The sequence below is a fragment of the Daphnia pulex genome, chromosome 2 (genome assembly GCF_021134715.1).
Source record: "Daphnia pulex isolate KAP4 chromosome 2, ASM2113471v1".
Classification (NCBI taxonomy): Eukaryota; Metazoa; Arthropoda; class Branchiopoda; order Diplostraca; family Daphniidae; genus Daphnia; species Daphnia pulex.
Genome location: NC_060018.1, coordinates 12,323,982 through 12,343,822, shown reverse-complemented (window position 1 = coordinate 12,343,822; position 19,841 = coordinate 12,323,982). Strand labels below are relative to the sequence as shown.

The following is a 19,841-nucleotide window of genomic DNA, read 5'->3' as shown; positions in this document are numbered from 1 at the left end:
TTGAACTCCGCCCGTTTGGCCGTGCGGATCCAAGGCCGTTAGCTCTTTTTTCTTTTCTTATTTTTATTATTTCGTCCCCACCAGCGCAGTTGTTGTGTGTGTGTGTGTGTGCTGTTTTGCATATGTGTGCGTGTTGTGTACGTGGATGCAATGCATACGGGCTCTAGCACGTAGACAATAGAGACTCACGCAGAATCATCATCATCACCTTTTTCTTTTATTTTTCTCATTCCTTCGTGAATTGTTAAGAAAATCAAATGAAAAAATAAAAATGAAAAAATGTAAAATTTACTCGCCGATGCTAATCGATGGGACCGATCGATTTACAGTCGTTGCGGAACTGTGTCGAAATGCGGAAGTCGCTGGCATCGATCGCAATCCAATAAATAATTATGATAATCCTTTTTTTTCTTTTTTCTGATTTAGTAATCCTTTCAGTCCGTCCATCTTTTTTCGCCCGTGTGTGTGTGTGTGTTCTTTTGATCGCCATGTTTTCCTGTACTCTCTCTCTTTCTCTTCCATCCTTCCGTTCATCATCATCAGCCCACCCCGGGACCCATCATCATCATCATCATCCGAAAAAGGGACTGTCTGCCGGCGAGCCGGGCAAAAAGGTATAATATACTATCCCGATCTTCTCTCTCTCTTACACCAAGGCTCGATGGAGATAGAGAGGACATGTATAGTACTATCCAAAGAGATATAGCTTGCAGGATCGCAGCAGTAGAAGAAGAAGAAGAAGAAGAAGAGAGATGAGACGGAGCTGCGGCTTGACAGGTCCTAAAAACCATTTCCAACCGGGAATGATTGAACGAAAAGGAGTGGCAAAAGAAGAAGAAGAAGAAAAATTTCCCCCTTTTTCTTCTTCTAACTCGGGAGAAAAAAGAAAATTCTTTCATCCAAACATTTCTCCTGGGAGAGAGGAGATGTTTGAATTCAACAAGAAAATGTGGATCAAGATGATGATGAACTTTGCAATGCCGCCGATCGATACATAAAAATTCGAGCTGCCCTAATCTTTCATAGACACACTCGAGGGGGGGTTTACTAATCGTCTTAATCATAATATTTCTCATTAACTAGGAGGAGCCAGCCGGACAGTTCAAGGACTCGACCAACACACACCGAAAAATGTGAGACACACACGCGTGCGAGCAGTTGCTTAGTTTTCGCAGAAGCGCCAAAATAAAACGGGTTTGATTAGATAAATATCGATCGGATTGGATGGATGGGGAGGGGATAAATACGGAAGGGGATATATAGGCAGAGCTCTTACCATGGTCATTTTACCGTAGGCACTCGCTGCTGCTATATCCGAGTTGTCATAGCGGACGGTGGCTATTTTGGCGCCGGTCCTGGGTCACTCCTGGGCGGCCACAGAATTTTCTTGGAGAGTCGAAAACAACCAAAATTGTCGGGGGGTAATGAAACAACCCAAAAAAAAGCGGGTCGATTGTGTTTTGTTTTTGTTTTTTCGAAAGGAAGGAACTCAGAAGATGTTCATGTTTTTGTTGGGAGTAGTCTGGACGGGCAAGAAGAAGAAGAAGAAGCTGAGCTGAGCTCGGCAATATATAGAAATGAATGCGAACGAGAGAGAGTAGGAAGAAGAGTAGGAAGTCCGGGCCCCCGCACCCAACACGAACGCACACAGTAGAAACAACAACAACAACAACACAAGACCCCCGACGACACTCTTGTTGTTTCAAGCCAACCACTTTTTTCTTTCTCTTTTTCTTTTGAACTTTTTTTTAACTTGGGGGAATTTTCGAGTTTCAAATTATCCCGCCAGTCGACTGAATGAATTTCGTCGCATTCAAATGAGGCCGACGCTCAGGTACTGCACACACGACGACAAACACACAAAACCCAAAACCCCCAAAAAAGTTGCAGTTGTTTTTTTTTCTCGAGAGGTTGTTGGTCCACTCACGAACGCACCGCGAACAACACAACCGAAACAAAATTCTCTCGTCCACGAAATAGAAAAAAAAAGTTGTGAATTTTCACGAGCCGACGAAATATTCAAATCAAAAGTTGTTGTTGCCGTGTGAATCTACCAACAACAACAACAACAACAACAAAACAAAGTTTGGGGGCTCACAAACAACACTCGATTCACTTGATTTTATCAACTCTCCTTCGTCGAAAAAGAAAAAAAACAATTTCTCCCGAAAATCAAATTTCGCGCGAAATTCAAAAAATCCTCAAAAAACTTTTTGAGAAATTTTCTCCTGCGATCGCAAAATCGACCCGAAAACCGAAAAACTCAACCGAAAAAGGTTTGAAAAAGAATAAAGGGAAAGGGGAGAGGAGAGGAGAGACCAAAAACAGCGCGCGGCCGTCACGGACACACAACAACAACACACTGAGCTCGGCTCACGCTACCGCTGGCACTCTTCAAGGCAGGCGAAGGACGCGACACACACACACAAGTTCTTTTTTTTTATTTTCTTTTTTATTTTTATTAGTTGGATTTTTTCCTTCTTTTTTTTGTTGTTGCTCTGCTGTGCAGTGGAGACTCCGCCCATTCCCGCACGCGCGCGCATCGTCGGTTGGACGATGGGTGGGGTGGTGGTCCTCCCTTTTACCGTTTGCGGGAGTTTTCGGCGGATCGGATCGGATCGCCAGACCGCATTCCCAGTTCTTTTTCGTTCTTTTATTATTTATTCACTAACTTATTTTTTTATTTTTTGGGTTGTTGTTGATGTTGTTGCTGGCTTCCTCATCTCGTCCGTCTCTGTCGCCCACCTCCTCGATTATGTCCATTTTTATATAAACGGGAGAGGAAGAAAAACGAAAATTTCGCGGGGAAAAGGTTCAAATTTGATTTAAAAGAAGAAAAAATAATAAAAATTTGGGGGATTTGATTATTTTCGCGCGACCCACGTCAAGAAATAAAAAAATCTGGGGAGAGCCACACACACTAAAAAAGAGTTGCACCATCAGAGAGTGCCATCACGCAATCGTTTGTTTCTTTTTTTTTTATTCTTAAGGAGAAGCGAACGAGGAGGAGGAGGAATCTGTAAATTCGAAAAAGAAAAGAAAAAAAGGCTCTTTCGTGTGTGTGTGTGTAATTCAAGCGTTTAATGATTGGCTAATCGTTCATCAACAGCAGCTCGCAGAAGAGAAAAGAGACTGTGAGAGTTGCTGACCCTTTGCCGTGGCTCATCAATCATCGTAGTTGATTGTAATTCTTCTTTTTATTTTTATTTTTATATTTCTCTTTCCCACTTTGAGCGATGGGGCCAGTTGGGAAATATGAAAAGGACCGGATGATGATGATGATGAAATGAAGAGAGAAGAAAAATTAGATATTTTTCTTCTTCTTCTTCAATTTTAATTCAAGTAAAAATAAATGGCCAACGGCTTTTTCCATTTGGTTTAGACATTTTTTTTAAAGAAAAAATAATCTCATTCTCGATATTTATTCCGACACGGGCGTGTCCCACTAAAATAAATATAAATCTTTTTTTATTTTTATTTTTCGTCGAAATTTAAAAATTTGAAAAAAGAAAAAAGAAACGAAAAAAGTTGTTTTTGATTTTCTCCAACACGTTTCCATGGCCCCGTAATTCCGAAAAATTGTTGCTCCTCTCATGGATCGCTGAAACATTTCTTTATTTATTTCATTACACGTTTTGTAGTCGGTTGGGTTTTTAAAGGTTTTGTAACCAACTAATCGGACGGCGATATCTCTTCCATATGCAGATGACTCTTTTTCTCTATAGCTCTCTCAGTCGGGCGAAACAGGCGAGAGAGTTACAAGTTACAGGTCCATCTCGTCTTTTTTTGACGTTGACACTTGTCCAACTCCCGGACATTTCACGCTAAACAACGATGGCGTGTGCCAGGGCTCAGTCGACTGTCAAAATGTGGTACAAACTACATTCTCACACCTGTGCTTGTCTTTTTTTTTCAGGTGGTGGAGCGACACACACAACCGGGGCGCTAATTAATTATTCATAAAAAAAAGAAAACAAAAAATCCCAGGGCCCCCCGCTAAACATTTTCCAGGAAAAAGAAGAAAATTTCAAAGCGCGACAGATAACAAGACAACGAAAATAAGTCAATTCGAGTTAACCCGAATTACATATCCCCCTGTGCATTTCTCAGTGTCTCAGCATCTTTTGTTAGTGAAGGGGGGATCGTATATATAGGATCGTCTGAGCCGGGAATTCAATGGGCCAGGAACAGGAAATATATAGAACTGGAAGCAGGAAGCGATTGACTCGGGATGAAATGGCTCGTAAAAGAAAACAAACAAGAAAGAAGAAGAAGAAGCTTCGGATAAAAACCAAATCAAATAAACCTGGGAAATAATAATCCACCAAGAAGAAAAAGAAAAAATCCTCCTGTATTATTATTATTATTATTATTATAGTATCCTGAGCGCAATAAACATATCCCAGAAGTCTCGGCAACTCAGTTCAGAGCATCCTGGATGCTCCCAAACTCGACTAGTAGCTTTTATAGATGCGGACCAATGGGAGTATATTATGTCGTCCCCCCTCTCTCTTCTTTCGATCCTAGCTCTGGGCCATTTCGCTGGCGTTTGTCTTGTTACACAATTGACAATCTCAGATGTCATCTAATATACTACAGAATATATCCCCCCTTTTTCTTTTTATCTCTTTCCCGGTTCCCCCCCATCGGGCTACAACATATCATTGTGTCTAGTCTCCTTGTTGTATCGACCGTTTTCGACATTGTCCATCACCCAACTTTGATTTCATTAACGTCTAGTATTTTTTGTTGTTGTCTTTTTTTTAGTGCGGCAACTAACTCTATTTGTACACACACACACACACGGCTAGATGCTTCAATCAAGAAAAGAGAAAAAGGTGTCGGAAGATGTATACATTGCCCCAGCAACGTCACAGGATCTTTTTTTCCTTTTTCCGACAGAGCACATCCTCTGTAATAAGTAGATATAACTATCTATCTTCTTCCCTTCTTACACACACACACACATATATCTCTCTGGCCCTGGCCCCCCCTTTTGCCTATACATGTGTGTACACGCTTCACATCCGACCAGAGTCAATGACGCGTGAATACATCTACACGCCGAGGGGTTATAGAGCCTCTTTTATAGTTTTCCTTTCGATCCTGCGAGTTCGATATTCTTTACAAGAAGGAAGGAAAAAAAATATAAGAGGACATCCTGAATAATATAGGACACAGTTCTCTCTCTTTCTATACACATAAAACTTTCTTCTTCCTGAGCTTCCGACTTCTTGTCGGTACATTGAGGCCGAGGCTAACGTCAAAGATTGTGGTGCATCATCTTCCCTTTTTTTACCCCTGTTGTTGTTGTTGTTGCAACAACCTTTTGATTATTTATCCCAAAAAAAAAGGCGAGCGCGCGCTCAGTTTGAAAATCAACACACAAACCTTTCGGTGGGATGATTGACGAGATCTTCTGCAGGGGGAAATATAAAAATAAAAAAAACAAGAAATCGAATGTAAAGCCGACGCTAGAGGCGCATGGGTTCGGACATGTCAGTTAAACACGCACTTTGCCGTGTTGTTTGGGGGGGAAAAATTGTGATGAAAAAAAGAAACGATCGTAATGACGAGCCCGCGGTAGCCCAACAACCCAACAACAATCCATCTATAAAAACCGAAAAGAAAAACAAGAGCCCCTTGCAAGAATCATTAAGAGTGCACACACACAACACTAGCCAAAAGCTCCCATCCATCAAAGACACAACGGACATCAAGCCTGGGCGCGAGTTGGTGAAAAAATATTTAAAAAAAGTAGAGCAAAAATAAAATACAATTTCTTATTCTTTTTTTCATGCGAGAGAAAAAGAAAGAAGAACTTATTGACACACGACAAAAGAGTTGTTTGGAATATTTTATAAAAAAGCTTTTGTTACGAAAAAAGGATCGGTTCACGTTTTCAATGGATCCTGGGATCCGGATTAGCATCGATATTGCTCAACTTGGCTTTTAGGTTAAAAGTTTTTCACCGTTCAGAGAAGAAGAAGAAGAATTCCGGGTTGATCAACGATGTGGCATCCGCACCGTTAACGGTTACACATAGAAACGCTCCTTTTTCCTAACGACTCCTGTACTAGCCTGGCTGCTCCTTAATGATGCTGGAGGGGGGGTAGCCTAAAAGATGGGAAGGCTGTTAAAAGGAATCTCTCTCCCCCCTCTCTGTTGAAAATGTTTTGGGGGGAGGGAGGGCGGGATGTGAAAGCGTTCCTGCCAATCAAGTCCCAAATAGTTGCAACCATTCTTGTGTGCCTTTTATATTGAACGTTGGTGTGTGTATCTGTGTGTGTGTGGTGGAGGAACCATCAGATTCACTCTCAACTCCCGCTAAAGGGGGTGGAACGAACGAACGAACGAACGGGAAAAAAAAGAGTTGGTGTGCTGTAATAACCCCCCGGGATAGAGAGAGACGACGACGACGGTCTTCCCAAATAAGTCCGTTGGGGTGTATCCTGCTAATTTGATCTGAGGTTCTCTTTTTTCTTTTCTTTTTCCCTCGTCGCCCGTTAAAATAGGAGAAGACCCTGGATAGAAATATATAACAAAAAGGGGGGAGAACCTATCGTCGTCATTTGCTGACTGTTGCGGTCCTTTTTCGTCGTCGTCCCCCCCCCCTTTCATCTTGCCCGCAAAGTCGTCAGGGACGTCTACGCCCATCGCCTAATAGAATAGGGGGAAGAAAATCGGGACATTTCCCAATGAATCCCTTTCAAAACACGCGCAATCCAATTCGGGACTATCAAGGCGCCCATATTGCACGCCCAGCACCTCGGTCACTCTTTTTTTTCCAGAGAGATCTTTATTAACTCATTTCTTTATTCGTTTAAACGCGTTTAAACGGTGACGTATTAACCAAGAATGGGAAAATTCAAGGCTAAAAGTCAATTCAATAATCAGAGGCTAATCAAACCAAAAAAGATTCACTTGAATAATTAAGGGTGTGAAATTTCAGCAAAGAAATGCACCACATTCAGAATGGAAACAACCAATCAATATTATTGTGAGGTTATCCTACCTTCTTCCACAGAAAGATGCTGCAACCTGAAGCTCGCTGCCTTGGTGATCTGATGAGCAAATGGTGTTGGGGAATTGAGCTGGTGTTCGATGGAAAGATGATGTGGTCCATCACAGGAAAGTTGAGCAAATTGAGTAGAAAGAGCATCAAGCAGCATGTTGAATTAACTTGATGAGACGGTCCAAGAGTTTTTTGGCTATGCACCTGAGAGCTAGTCATGCCATGAAAGTTACGATAAGCCATGCTTGAAACCCAGCAGAGCATGAAACACAGTCACTTGAAACTGTTAATGTGAATAAATATGCTGAATTAGATGTAGAATAACGATAGAGCACGAGGTAATTTACACTTTGCGTTTTTACGTCTTATGAAAACACGTGGTGGCTTGGCAATTGCCATGGCTTGGCATGCTGCTGAGTGTGCCAGCCATTATCACGCCACCGAAAACCACATTCGTTGAGAAATTGTTTCTTTAATCATCACTGATTTAGATCAGTACTTTTTTTTTGTTTCAGAAAAATTTATTTGTTCACGAAACCAGCAAAACTGGATTGAATCGTGCTGTTAAAACTGGCGCTATTGAAATGATCACATGTTAAAATGTCCTCCAAACTCCATCTGGAGGCAGATGGCTTCACCAGGCGTTACTTTCTTTTTTTAGTCCCGCCTTCCGTCTTGAATGCCCTCTTATCGTGAATAAAAGAAATGAATTTTTAAAATTAAAAATTCAACTCCAAACGCCCAAACTTTATGAAAATTGATGATTTTAATAACGAAATTGTTTTTAATTTTTAGTTCTTTTGGATTTATATGTAAAATACACGAAAGAAATTCATAATTACCAAAAAATAAAGTCAGAATCAACGAAAATATGTCAAATAGTTAAAAGTGCAGAAATCAGGAATTTTTCTGATCGTATAAAAGAAACGAATAAAAAACTTTTATTAATACCTGATAGAAGGTATTAAAGATTAATAAAGAAAAGAGGCGACTCTTTCATAACTAAATTGTCAAAATGTATTACAGTCGCGTTAACTGATTGGCTTCAGAAACAAGATAAGCATTATTTAGTATTTACCCTATCTAAATGAAATTATATGTGTGTAGAACTACTTAACTTTTGTTTTTAACGAACGGGAAACATTTTTGAAAGGACAACATATTGAATTTTTCAAATTTTAATCCATTCAATAAATGCTGGCTCGTTAAGGAATACCTAGGGACGACGGGCGTAACTACGCCGATACTTGGAATCAATTTCTAAAAGGTAATACGTTCCTGGAGTCAACGTATCCAACGAGTCAACGGGTTGGTACGGAGCTGATCAAAGACGAAATGTATCATTATTGAACCTCTAAGTGTGGAGAGAAAGGACAAAAATACACTTACCTTTATTATAAGCATCTTCTTTGGCTTTCAAAATGGTAGTGAATTCAGCGGCCGAAACGGCACTTCGAGCTTCCAGTCGACTTGGAACATCATTTATTAAAGTTAATAACTTCTCAATCTTCTCTTGATCTTTACTAACATGCAAAGAGAACATGGTGGAAGCCAGTCCCGAACCGTACGAAAACATACCGATCCGTTTACCCAGCAACGATTCTGCAGTTGTACTAAAGAAGAAGAAAATATATTTAGAAAATTTTTATGTTAACTTGAACTGGAACTTTGATTTCTTACTTGGCCAGAAGAGACACCAATCCACCATACAAGGACGGAGTGTACATATTTCCCACCATACTGGCCAGCATCAGACTAGGAAGAGTCTTTGTTTCGAAAGCAGCTTTACTACACTTGACTGCAGCTTGCTCCAATTCTCGATTAAAATAAGTTTCTTCTAATTCTAAATGTCTAAAAAAACAAACAATGGAAGGAAAATATTAAAAAAGATCTTACGTAATAATAAGGAAATTATTTTTGGTTCGTTACTTGAAAGGCACTAGATCAGGATATTTGCTGTCGGCATTTTCATTGCCATTTTTTAGATGAAAGACATAATCGTTGACGCATAAGCGTGCGAAGCTCTTTTGCACCAACTTGCAGTAGGGTGCGTGAAAGCAAAAGTAATCAAAGTCATCTAAGCTCACGTCTGGACGGCCATCTTTCTCACTGTGCCTCTTGAAACAAGCGTCAAGGGCACTCAGATAGCACTGGATGGAGATTTTCCCATCGACGGTGGGGAATTCGGAAGACAAATCAGGCTTGTAGAAATCGTAGACATTTACCATATGAGAAGATTGTACTGCAATCAAACAACATAGAAAATATTAGTCTTTTTTCAAATTGAATTAAAAATGTGGAATACTTCTGTTGAAAGTGAGAGGAGCATTTGGTCCTATGAGCATAGCTACTGCACCTGCACCTCCGGTGGGCCTGGCTGGACCGGGAGGATACACTGCAACATCGCCAGCCACGGCAATAGCATAACGACCATCCCAAAACTGAGATTGGACCCAGCATACAGCATTGAACAGGGCAGCTGTTCCTCCGTAGCATGCATTAGTTGTGTCAATACCAACAATATCTGTATTTTGGCTGGGCTCAAATAACTGCATCAATACCGATTTGACACTCTTTGATTTGTCAATTATAGTTTCAGTACCAACTTCTAATCTTCCAATTTGTTTATAATCTGCAGAGAAAAGGAAATCAAAAACTTTTGATTTGGAGTGTGAACATCACCGGGAGTGCATACCTAATTTGTTCTTTTCTAGTAGTCTTTGGACGACTGTTAAACACAGAGAATGGATATCTTCCCTGTCGTTACAGAAACCCATCTTGTGCTGACCGAGTCCAATGGTATATTTCCCTTTGGAGACACTGTCAAACTCTTCCAGGTCACTTTGATCGACATACTGGTTGGGGAAGTAAATTTCCATTGCCAGAATTCCCACATCCTTTGGATTTTCATGCGAGTTCATGTTGAATAAATGAGCAATCTGAAAAAAAAAAACAGGAAAAGAAACGGAATGCAACACAGGTTAAGAGCTACCGCAATTTACAAGCGTCTTACTACACCACAGAATAAAAACTAACCGATAAATAGCAACAGAGAGCAGTCGAAAAGACAAGCGAAATTGAGCCGATGTTATTCAACCCTCATGCATTCGAAACTAGTGATCGAATGAGGGGGAAATGAGAACCGTTTTCCTGTTTAAAGCGGCACAGATGAAATCCGCTTTCAAATTATGTTCTTACGTAATTTCGAAAAACGTAAATTAAAACGGATTCAAAACGAGTTTCTTGATTTGATCATTTCTGGTTGTGTTTTTGGCCTCAAGGCACTCACAACCGGAGTTGTCTTTCATGATATTTTACGAGTTTGATGCGCTTTCGGCTTTTGTTTCAAGTTAAACAAAAATTATTTTACTGTAGTTGACATCATAGTTTCTTTTTTGTTTTATTGAGTCAAGAAGAAGTAGGGGAAATTTGAAAGAGAAAGTTTGAAGACATTTTTTTTTGTTAAACGTGTTTATACGAATATGGCAACCCTTAAGGCTTCACTATTTTCAGCGCTGATGAGAAGAAGAGTTTGAATAATGAATAAATTTAGCTAGATTTAGAACTTTTATGTGTTAAAATCTCTTCTGATATTCTAGCAGATTTTTCGTGTAGTCGATTTAATCTGTTCTATATCTAAGTCTCTGTAGGCGGTAGGCCCATGTCTAGACTCTAGACTAGTAATTATATAGATTTATAGCTTTCAAAACTACAATACTACATAAACTAACTAACCTTTCCAACAAAAACAGGAAATTTTCTATTTTTCTACTTAACCTAAATCTATTGGTAATTATATTACTGCTACAATACTGGATAAGGTAAACTAACCTTTCCAACAAGAACCAGAAATTTTCAATTTTTTAACTTAACCCAAATCCATTTGTAATTATGTTACTACCATATTAGATAAGCTATCAATTAACTTTTCCACCAAGAACCAGAAATTTTCAATTTTTGTACGTAACCCAAATCTATTCCAGCACTTTTCTTGTAAAGAACTTAATACAAAAAAAAAAATAAAAAAAATAATTCACACCTTTGTGAACATTTTGATTTCCTTAAATTAAAAATTACGTTGAATATTCTAATTCTACTTACATGCAAATATGTTATTTTATCCACAAATTTCACATTTGCTAAGAAACTAAATTTTCTATTACAAATTTACTAAGCATGAAACAGGTTCGCTTCTAGTAACTCCATAAACCGGAACAACTAAGGTTATCCGAAAGGATTCTTTACCAAGTTAGTCCTTTATAGCGTCCAGGTACCTTATATACGTGATTCGATTCCAAAAATGGCCGTGAAACTCACATAGCGAATTTGTATTCGAATCTCGTCCTGCTGAGCTGTAATTTACATTTGACTATAGAGAGCTTCACCTTGAATTGCAAATTTGAATGTTTGATGAAAGTAAACGAACAGCGTATTCACTGAACAAAGTTTTTTCGGAGAACTCATTCTCATTTCGCTCAGGGGTTCACTTTATACACCATCAGAACTAAGCCCGTACAGCAGGATTTTGAATCAAAGATCACAAAAGTCATCGCTGGGGTGATCTCGGGCTTGAGACGTCGTAACCAGTCGATAATCTTTAAGATCAAGGAAATGAAATGACTGCTTGAAGTCTACATAGCATTGTGCTGCGTCAAAACTCAAAAGAGCTATTTTTGGTTAGACTGTTTCTTATTCGTATAGAATATGATTTATTATTATGACTTCAGACTTTTTACTAACACTCGGTCAACCAGTCGGGAGGACGACAATTGCTAACTAGGACACCATTTTCTAAATTTGAATTTCCAGCTGTCACATAACTCATAAATCTACTGTAAAAATCAATTCTATGTACAGATTACAGAAGATAGCCTTATGAATTTGGCTCACTCCTGGGGGCAAAACCATGGAGAATGAACGATAAAAGGAGAGTATCCGTGACTGTGTTCTCTGTGACCCGACTAACTTGACCGACTCTGTCCTTACAAATCGAAACAGATTTTACAAATTCCAAAACTCCTGATGTTTTTTTTTCAAATCTGCATAAAAATAAGGAGATATATAATCTATCTGGCAACAAAGTAACTGACGGAAAATTGAGCAGACGACAAGTGTAATGAAAACGTGAATTGTGAATGTTTGATTTTCTCAGTCCACAAAATATAAACTGCTAATTTATTTTTGCAAAAGACATTTATTGACTGTGAAATGTCGACAGTAGGACTTCTTCGGACTCTCTTCAATCCCAAAATATTACCATCTAATGTGACTCAGCTGCAGTCATTGAACAGAAGTCCATTCTTGCTTGGGTATAAAAACTCAGAAACATTAATGACAGTCTGGTTAAAAATTGTTTCTTGTTATTTAATACTCTTATATTATTGTTATGTCAAAGGTTTTTATTTAACCATGAACAAGTAAGAAATATGTCTAGAGTGAAACGAAGAAATACACATCCAGGATACTGGCTTCCACTGAAGAATGTTCAGGTAAAGTCATAAACTTTTTTTCACTTTACCAAAAAAGTAATTAATATTGATTTTAAATTTTTTTGGGTATGTTTTATTAGAAAAAAGATGACAAAATTTCAGCTGACAATCTACGTTTTGTGAGAGAAGTTATTCAGGATAAGTATAAGAACAAATCTCCCCTCAAAGGGTCAGAGCTTCAAATAGAGAAAACAGAGTGGGATCCTAAAACCAAAAGAAGTGGTGTGATTGCAAGAAACATTGGACGACAACAAATGTGGGACAAGGCTGGAAATAAAATTGTCTGCACTGTTCTTCATGTATGACATATTCCTTCTTTTTTGTATAATAAAATTTTTTAAAACTACTTTTTGCGCATCACAGGTTTTGGACAATCACGTCATTCGTTACATACCACCAGAAGAGTATGTAAAAACTTCGAGGGGTGCCATTCACTTCAAAAATAAAACACCGTTAGGATGTTTGGTAGTTGGAGCTGAAGCTACAAATCCTGAAAAGGTTAAACATTGATCTATTCACAATCCAATACATAGTTCCATTGAAAAAAATCAAATTAAATTCAATTTTTCCCCGCATAGTTCACCAGGCAATACTGCAATCTTTTTTCCGAAGTTGGTCTCTTGCCTAAAAAGACATTGTCTCGTTTCATCATTACACCCAACGCAGCTCTGCCTCCATGCACACCCATCACCGCAGGACATTTCCTCGTTGGGCAGGCAGTAGATGTCTATGGGAAAACGTAAGTTTACCTGCTTTCAAATTGTGTTAGCGGAAAAGTGGTTTCTAAAACACAATTTTTTTGGGCAGAATCGATCACGGATTTCAGGGTGTGGTAAAACGTTGGGGTTTCAAAGGTGGCCCAGCCTCTCACGGTGCCACCAAGTTTCATAGAAGGGGAGGTACTATCGGAACTGGTCGAGACAAGGCTCGTGTCTGGCCTGGAACAAAAATGCCTGGACATATGGGGTCTGAGCGGCGATATAACAGAGGTCTCATGGTAAACAAACGTCATTTAAAAAATATGTTAAGTCGAATCATAAAATAATTGGTGAAAAAATCACTGGTTTTCCCTTTTAGATCATGCGAATTAATATGAAGTACAACGTCATTTACGTTAAAGGGACTGTGCCAGGTGCCACCAATTCAATCGTGCGGATTTTCGACACTCTTTTACCCTTGAGGTGAGTTGACAACAAACTTTTTTGCTCTTGAAAATCAGAAATCTAATGAAATTCATTTTGAAACTATAGAAAACTCAAAGAAGCTCCACCTCACCCAACATATTTCCCTCCAGAGGACGGAACACAAAAAGAAGAAGACATTTGGGATTCTAGCCTTCACGTATATGGTTCACCTTCCATTTCTGTCTAGTTGACCGATATCGATGCTTAGTCAATAAATTGTCTTGGAACCATTTTAAGCCGATATGTTTAGGGAACGCAATTGCGGAGGAAAAAAAATAATAATTTAGTGATGGCTTCAATTTTATATGTTCGTCTTGGCAATTAATTGTCAACGAAGTTGTCTTTGAATGTCGAACATCTCGTTAAAACCTTAAGTTACATGAAAGTTAAATCTCCAGTAGTTCGGCTTTGCAAAGTTTTTCTTTGTACGTTGATGCCGAACGGTCGTTCTTATTCGTAATATTTCGCTTTTTCTATTGAAATATTGAGATGAAGAAATACGTAATTTGAAGTTAAGTCAACGATAAAGTTTTATATTAAATTATTATAAATCTATTACAACAAACTTGAAAACTACTAGAAAATTTTAAGTATAGCTCCCTTCACCGGAACAGACCCCACTGAAGATATTCGGGTTTCTGGCCTCCACATTCTTCTTTCAATTATCTAATGGAAAATTATCTATGGGTTGAAATAATTTAAGCCGATTCTTGTAGAGAACGAAATTCGTAAACGCTTCCTCGCTCAGTAAATTTTGTTGCGATCGACGGTGAATTATGTTCGTTATCTTCGTCATCTTTTCGGCCATATCCACCTCCGCCCGGAGTTAGGAGTTTAAAAGTGTCCTGTAATAGGAGAAAATTATTGTTTAAGTATATTTTCTCTATTTTATTGCTCAAATTCCTCGTCTTACTCCGGCATGGACGGGCACTGAGCATTTCGCCCCCAAATTCAATAATACTCCATCTCGACGAAGTAATGAATTGCTTCCTTTGGCACCTTCTTCTCCGCCTAAATAAAACATTTAAATGGAACACGTTTCAGAAATTGATTTCAGATTTCAACTATCACCTTCTAGTCCGTAGGGAGCGTACACACGCCTCTCGGTGAGCACTGATAAAGTCATTGTTTTCCGGAATAGAAGCTCCCTGCTGATTCCATCCCCACCTCGATGTTTTCCAAGTCCTCCACTTCCGTTTCGAAGAGAAAAGGATCGCAAGATGATTGGGTACCGGCGTTCAAGTACCTCTGCGTCAGTAATGCGAGTGTTGGTCATGTGTGAATGTATTCCGCTCCTTCCGTTCCAGGTGGATCCAGCGCCTGACCCACCTGCTACCGTCTCGTAATATCCCATGGTTTCGTCGCCAAACGTAATGTTGTTCATACATCCCTGTGAAGCTGCGCAAGCTCCAAAAGCTTTGAGGACAACGTCTACCACCCGCTGTGAGGTCAAAACGTTTCCACCCACTACGCCGGCTTCAGGATACGGATTGAGAAGACAGCCTTCCGGAATGATGACTTGGACTGGAACAAGGCAACCCTATTCCATGGAAAGAACAACGTTAATTATCTGTCATGATACATGATAGACGATGATGGATGAGACCAACTTGATTAAGCGGAATGTCATGACCCACAAGGGAACGTAAACAGTAAATGATTGCCGACAACGAAACGGCGCGAGGAGCGTTCGTGTTTCCCCAGACTTGGCAGCCGGTCCCACTGTAACAGTAGACGGTAAGATTATTACGCCATCAACTTTCAATTCTGGGTTTATATATATGATTACGTAAAGTCAAATGTGGCGGATCCTTGATTCGGATCAATAGCGACCGATAAACGGATATTGGTTCCATCATCCATGAAATCCTCAGCTTTCAGCATCCGCCCAGACTTCTTGGCTACTTCTTTGAGCAATGACCGAACGGCATTCTCGGCATTGTGTCTCACATAACTCATGTACTGCTGAACCACTTCTATGCCATAATAGGCCATCAGTTCGCTTACGAGGCCGATACCCTAAGAATAATTAACGTTTCTTTAATTGTTGTCTTCTACTTCAGGAAACAAGCGGAAGAGTACTACCTTTTGGTTAGCTGCTACTTGAGCACGAAGGTCAGACAAATTATCATGCAAATTACGCGTGCCGGAAGCGCCAGGTATGTCTACCTTACCAGGAGCATTTAAAGCGTCAACAAGTTCCGCCTCTTTGAACTCTCCATTACGTACCAACACGAAGCTGGAAAACGAAATGAGAATAAGTTAAATCGCAGGTCTGTTTGGTTATTCAATAAGAGTAGAAATACCTTGTAAAAACAGCTCCCTCCTCATTTAAAGTATGCGAATGTGGTGGCATAGAGCCAGGTGTGATACCCCCGATATCAGCGTGATGTCCACGACTTGCAACATAAAACACTGGTTTGGGTTGATTCCTAAAGAAAAAAATTTAGTTAATAACTGCGATTGGTGAATTAGACTTCAAATAAAAATGAACATACTCCCAAAAGACAGGAGTGATAACAGTGAGATCAGGTAGATGAGATCCACCAGCCGACGGATGGTTTGATAGAAAAACATCGCCCGGAAGTATATCGCTACCTCTTGAACGTAACTAAACCGAAAAAATTAATCTTTTGCCACAAAGACTTTACAGAGTAATTACTTGATATTGGACAGCTTCTTGCATTGCTCCGAGATGAACAGGAATATGTGGGGCGTTTGAAACTAATCCTCCATCGGGTCCGAATAAAGCGCAAGAAAAATCCAATCGCTCTTTGATATTGGTGGAAACGGCAGTGCGTTGAAGGATTCTGTTTAGATTAGCATTGATGATATTGGTTGGTTGTCAAGTAGATCGGCATATTTACCTTCCCATCTGCTCTGCAATACTCATGAAACGATGCGAGAAAATCGAAAGCTGAACTGCATCGAGTTCTAGACTAATCTTGTTGGTCGGCGCGTCGTGAATGGTAATTCGCAAGTCACCTTGGACAGTCAACTCAGCTGTCGAGTTGGGTTCAACAATAATGGTACCTAGTTGATCAATAATCATAGCTGGACCCGGAATGGAGTGACCTGGCAATAGATCTTTTAACATAAAGACTTCACATTCTCTGTAACCACCCTCAAAGTAGATGGGGCTTGTCTGAATAAGACGAATGAATGCAAATTAACAAAAACCATTACAATCATTTCAATTCAATAAATGTACCGCAACAGCAGTCGCTGGCGAAGAGGCAGCCGAGAGAGATTTGACAGTTTGAATGCCCGTTTTAGCGATCCCTCTAACTCGAATATCGTCGACAATTACTAGACGCCCATCAATACTGAAGCCAAACTCCGTTTTATACCTAAAAACAAGGGTTAAAAAAACTCTTTGAATGGAATTCGATTATAGATTTCACTCACTTTTCGATAAACGATTTCATGAAATCGCCGTGCAAAGTCATTTGATTTGATCCTTTATCATCACAATCTGCTGGTTCACAAAGAAGGGCGCAGTCCGTTCGATCGTAGCGCATATGAAGATACGGTTCGGTATGTATCTGATCTGAACGAAAGCCTCTCTCCAGCAGGGAGTCTCGACATCGCTCTGCTAACTGAGAAATTCTTTGATCGATGTACTTGAAATGATCTAAACACCCAACACAATTAAGGAAACATCACGGCAATTCTGCTTGAATAATAAATTACCGATTTGGTAGGGTTTGCTACAAGCTTCTTGCTCCTCACGAACGACGTCTGCCAGGGCCATGCCGTAAGCAGACAGGATTCCGGAGTACCGATGAATCAGTACGACTTTCATGCCCAGGCTACGAGCTATGGCACAGGCGTGCTGCCCTCCCGCACCACCAAAGCACGCCAATACGTGGCGTGAAGTATCGTGGCCTTTGGCTTGGGTAAGGGCGCGGATCGGTCGGCACATGGCCTCGTTGGCGACATTGATGAATCCCATAGCGACTTCTTCCTCAGTCATGTCGAAGCGCTCGTTCACCTGTAAAAAATTAGCATGCGGATATGTAAGAGACGGCATGCAATGATTCATTCATGATTGATTAAACCTGCCGGGTAAGTTGTTGAAACGCTTTCGTGGTAGCAACCGAGTCTAGAGGTTCATTTTCATGTTTTCCAAAAATCTTGGGGAAATAGTCAGGAATCAGACGGCCGAGCCGAAGATTGGCATCCGTCACAGTCAGGGGTCCCCCTTTCTTGTAGCAAGTGGGACCAGGATGGGCTCCAGCTGATTCAGGACCCACAACAAACATTCCATCGCGGAAAAACAGCATCGATCCACCTCCTGCTGCCACAGTATTGACGTCAAGCTAATGAAAAAAGACAGCATGATGTTTTTGCTGAATTCTTAAAAGAGAATGAAAGGTTTCAAACCTGAGGGGCCTGAATAGTTACACCGGCGGTTGTGGTTTCAAATACATGCTCCCATGCACCGTCGTAGCGACTGACATCTGTCGATGTACCGCCCATATCGAAGCCGATGACAGGCAGATTATTTGAGACCGATCCGTAAAGCGTGCGTGCATAACCAACTACACCTCCAGCCGGGCCAGACAGAATGGCACGGGAGCCACTAAATGTATCCATTGGGGTCAGACCACCGTCACTCTGCATGAACAGAACGTTTACACCTTCGAGCTCGTTTTTGAATCCAGAACAGAATCCCTGAAAGAATTTTAAAAAAATATATAGAAAAGTGAACAGAACAAGCTGTTAAAAGTGGAACCTGCAAATAACGCTGGATGTGAGGAGTCAGATAGGCGTCAGACGCAGCTGTAAAGCCTCGAGGAACGATTCGCATCATAGGCATAATCTTGGACGACAAAGAGACACTTTGGATTCCTACGCTACGGGCAATCTTTTCAATAATTTCCTCGTGAACAGGATATCTGTTAAAAAATGATGAGAAATTATTGATACACTGTTCCTGTCGAAGCTGATTTAGTAACAGAGCTTACATGTAAGAGTGCATTAGCACTACAGCGATGCTTGAAATTCCTATCTCATGAATCTTTTTCAGTTCGCTTTTTAGATGTTCTTGATCGAGTTCTTCGATGACCCATAGTTTCTCGCCATTAGTTGCATCTACCTGCCTTCCTTTCGTGGTCAATTGGCACGTTGGATGGTCCAAAATCACTCGTTCTTTAGCTTCAATGACTGCTTCATACAAGCCTTCAGGCATTTCAATTTTCTTACAAACAATAAATGGTATGTTAAGTGTATGCCAATGAAATATTGCAAAAAATGTTATAGATATTTACCAAGTCAAAGATTTTTGGTCTGGCTTGGTTTCCAATATACAAAAGGTCTCTAAATCCACTAGTGATAACTAGAGCCATTCTCTCCCCTTTTCTTTCGAGCAAGGCATTTGTGGCTACAGTTGTTCCCATTCTTATCCATTCAATCATTGAGGTATCCACTGGTTGGCCAGCAGGCATTTTGATTCCCAACTCCTATATTCAACAGAACCAAACAAAATGACAAAACAATGTTAATAATCCTTTTGATTATGTAGCCAATTTGTATGTAACAAATATACTTCTTCAAGAATTCTTCTGATTCCCTCTCTTGGAGCATCAGGATAATTTGAAGGATCAACGCTAAGTAGTTTTGTTACTCTCTCTTTTCCATCAGGGCAAATAGCATAGACATCAGTAAAAGTTCCGCCTCGGTCAATTGCAAATTTGAATTTCCCAGACATTTCCCTGAAAAAAATAAAAAACCATTCAAGTAATCATGTTCAAATTATCCACAATCGAGAAACCAAAGTTAACATCTTTTAGAACATGAAGGTTATAACATTTTAGAACAGATAATCAAACATGAAACTAATTACAAATCTTTTACCTTTGATAATTAGGAGGTTGGTATTTGGTAACAGCAGCAGAAAGAATGTACAAAACAGCACAGCACAAAGTTTTGTAGAATAATCTGGTGTAACAGCAGAACACTGACCGCTTAGTGTTTCATGTGTACGAATTTTTAAGGATTTTTACACAACGATTATATTTTCAGGAGCAACAAACTGCTTTTGTTAGAATGTGATTATTGTGATAACGTCTAGCTACCAAGAAGACAAGACCCAACACCCAACAGGTTTTTGTTTTGATAGAGATCAGCTGCCAAGCAGACGAAACCTGA

At 39.9% G+C, this 19,841-nt stretch overlaps 4 protein-coding genes across 12 annotated transcripts in view; 1 reads left to right on the top strand and 3 right to left on the bottom strand.

The window, feature by feature from the left end:
- LOC124209859 (nuclear factor 1 X-type-like) overlaps positions 1-7,630 on the bottom strand; it is a 30,649-nt gene extending 23,019 nt beyond the window's left edge. For 4 of the 8 annotated variants that reach the window (XM_046608102.1, XM_046608131.1, XM_046608107.1 and 1 more), the window contains exon 1: positions 1,277-2,391. In XM_046608102.1, the coding sequence (XP_046464058.1) occupies positions 1,277-1,285 (9 nt within the window). In that variant the 5' untranslated portion in view covers positions 1,286-2,391. Of the gene's footprint in view, positions 1-1,276; positions 2,392-7,015 lie in introns of those variants that run through there. The other 4 variants (XM_046608084.1, XM_046608093.1, XM_046608114.1 and 1 more) reach the window with 3 other exon arrangements.
- A 383-nt stretch (positions 7,631-8,013) lies between these two features.
- On the bottom strand, positions 8,014-10,316 carry LOC124209914 (hydroxymethylglutaryl-CoA synthase 1-like). Its single transcript, XM_046608162.1, has 7 exons — positions 10,052-10,316; positions 9,711-9,954; positions 9,321-9,647; positions 8,945-9,257; positions 8,696-8,866; positions 8,405-8,628; positions 8,014-8,335 (listed from the first exon to the last, which is right to left on the bottom strand). The coding sequence occupies exons 2-7, from the start codon at positions 9,934-9,936 to the stop codon at positions 8,232-8,234; spliced, it is 1,365 nt and encodes a 454-aa protein (XP_046464118.1). The 5' UTR covers positions 9,937-9,954; positions 10,052-10,316; the 3' UTR covers positions 8,014-8,231.
- Positions 10,317-12,107: 1,791 nt separating this feature from the next.
- On the top strand, positions 12,108-13,920 carry LOC124209923 (39S ribosomal protein L3, mitochondrial-like). The gene is made up of 8 exons (XM_046608172.1): positions 12,108-12,324; positions 12,411-12,504; positions 12,585-12,803; positions 12,868-13,002; positions 13,083-13,243; positions 13,312-13,501; positions 13,582-13,685; positions 13,755-13,920. Exons 1-8 carry the CDS (start codon positions 12,224-12,226, stop codon positions 13,873-13,875), a joined length of 1,125 nt encoding a protein of 374 aa, XP_046464128.1. The 5' UTR covers positions 12,108-12,223; the 3' UTR covers positions 13,876-13,920.
- A 273-nt stretch (positions 13,921-14,193) lies between these two features.
- Positions 14,194-19,836, bottom strand: LOC124209843 (5-oxoprolinase-like). Of its 2 annotated transcripts, none has more exons than XM_046608065.1 (20): positions 19,548-19,836; positions 19,240-19,405; positions 18,962-19,153; positions 18,659-18,891; positions 18,427-18,589; positions 18,075-18,365; positions 17,750-18,010; positions 17,382-17,682; positions 17,097-17,322; positions 16,900-17,038; positions 16,556-16,833; positions 16,351-16,498; positions 16,187-16,299; positions 15,995-16,120; positions 15,774-15,927; positions 15,478-15,707; positions 15,299-15,410; positions 14,760-15,228; positions 14,602-14,699; positions 14,194-14,533 (listed from the first exon to the last, which is right to left on the bottom strand). In XM_046608065.1, exons 2-20 carry the CDS (start codon positions 19,399-19,401, stop codon positions 14,387-14,389), a joined length of 3,843 nt encoding a protein of 1,280 aa, XP_046464021.1. In that variant the 5' UTR covers positions 19,402-19,405; positions 19,548-19,836; the 3' UTR covers positions 14,194-14,386. The 2 variants fall into 2 exon arrangements, with proteins under 2 accessions (XP_046464021.1, XP_046464030.1); XM_046608074.1 differs by having other exon boundaries at positions 19,240-19,407; positions 19,551-19,790.
- Between the last annotated feature and the right edge of the window lie 5 nt (positions 19,837-19,841).

Coding starts and splice junctions, on each gene's coding strand:
- LOC124209843 (XM_046608065.1), bottom strand. CDS start 19,401: ATGTCTGGGAAATTCAAATTTGCAATTGACCGAGGCGGAACTTTTACT. Junction 15,708..15,773: donor AAGTAGCAGCTAACCAAAAG/GTAGTACTCTTC, acceptor AATTATTCTTAG/GGTATCGGCCTCGTAAGCGA. Junction 14,700..14,759: donor CGCTCCCTACGGACTAGAAG/GTGATAGTTGAA, acceptor TGTTTTATTTAG/GCGGAGAAGAAGGTGCCAAA.
- LOC124209923 (XM_046608172.1), top strand. CDS start 12,224: ATGTCGACAGTAGGACTTCTTCGGACTCTCTTCAATCCCAAAATATTA. Junction 12,505..12,584: donor TTCCACTGAAGAATGTTCAG/GTAAAGTCATAA, acceptor ATGTTTTATTAG/AAAAAAGATGACAAAATTTC. Junction 13,244..13,311: donor GTAGATGTCTATGGGAAAAC/GTAAGTTTACCT, acceptor TTTTTTGGGCAG/AATCGATCACGGATTTCAGG.
- LOC124209914 (XM_046608162.1), bottom strand. CDS start 9,936: ATGAACTCGCATGAAAATCCAAAGGATGTGGGAATTCTGGCAATGGAA. Junction 9,258..9,320: donor TCCTCTCACTTTCAACAGAA/GTATTCCACATT, acceptor GTTTGATTGCAG/TACAATCTTCTCATATGGTA. Junction 8,629..8,695: donor TTGGTGTCTCTTCTGGCCAA/GTAAGAAATCAA, acceptor CTTCTTCTTTAG/TACAACTGCAGAATCGTTGC.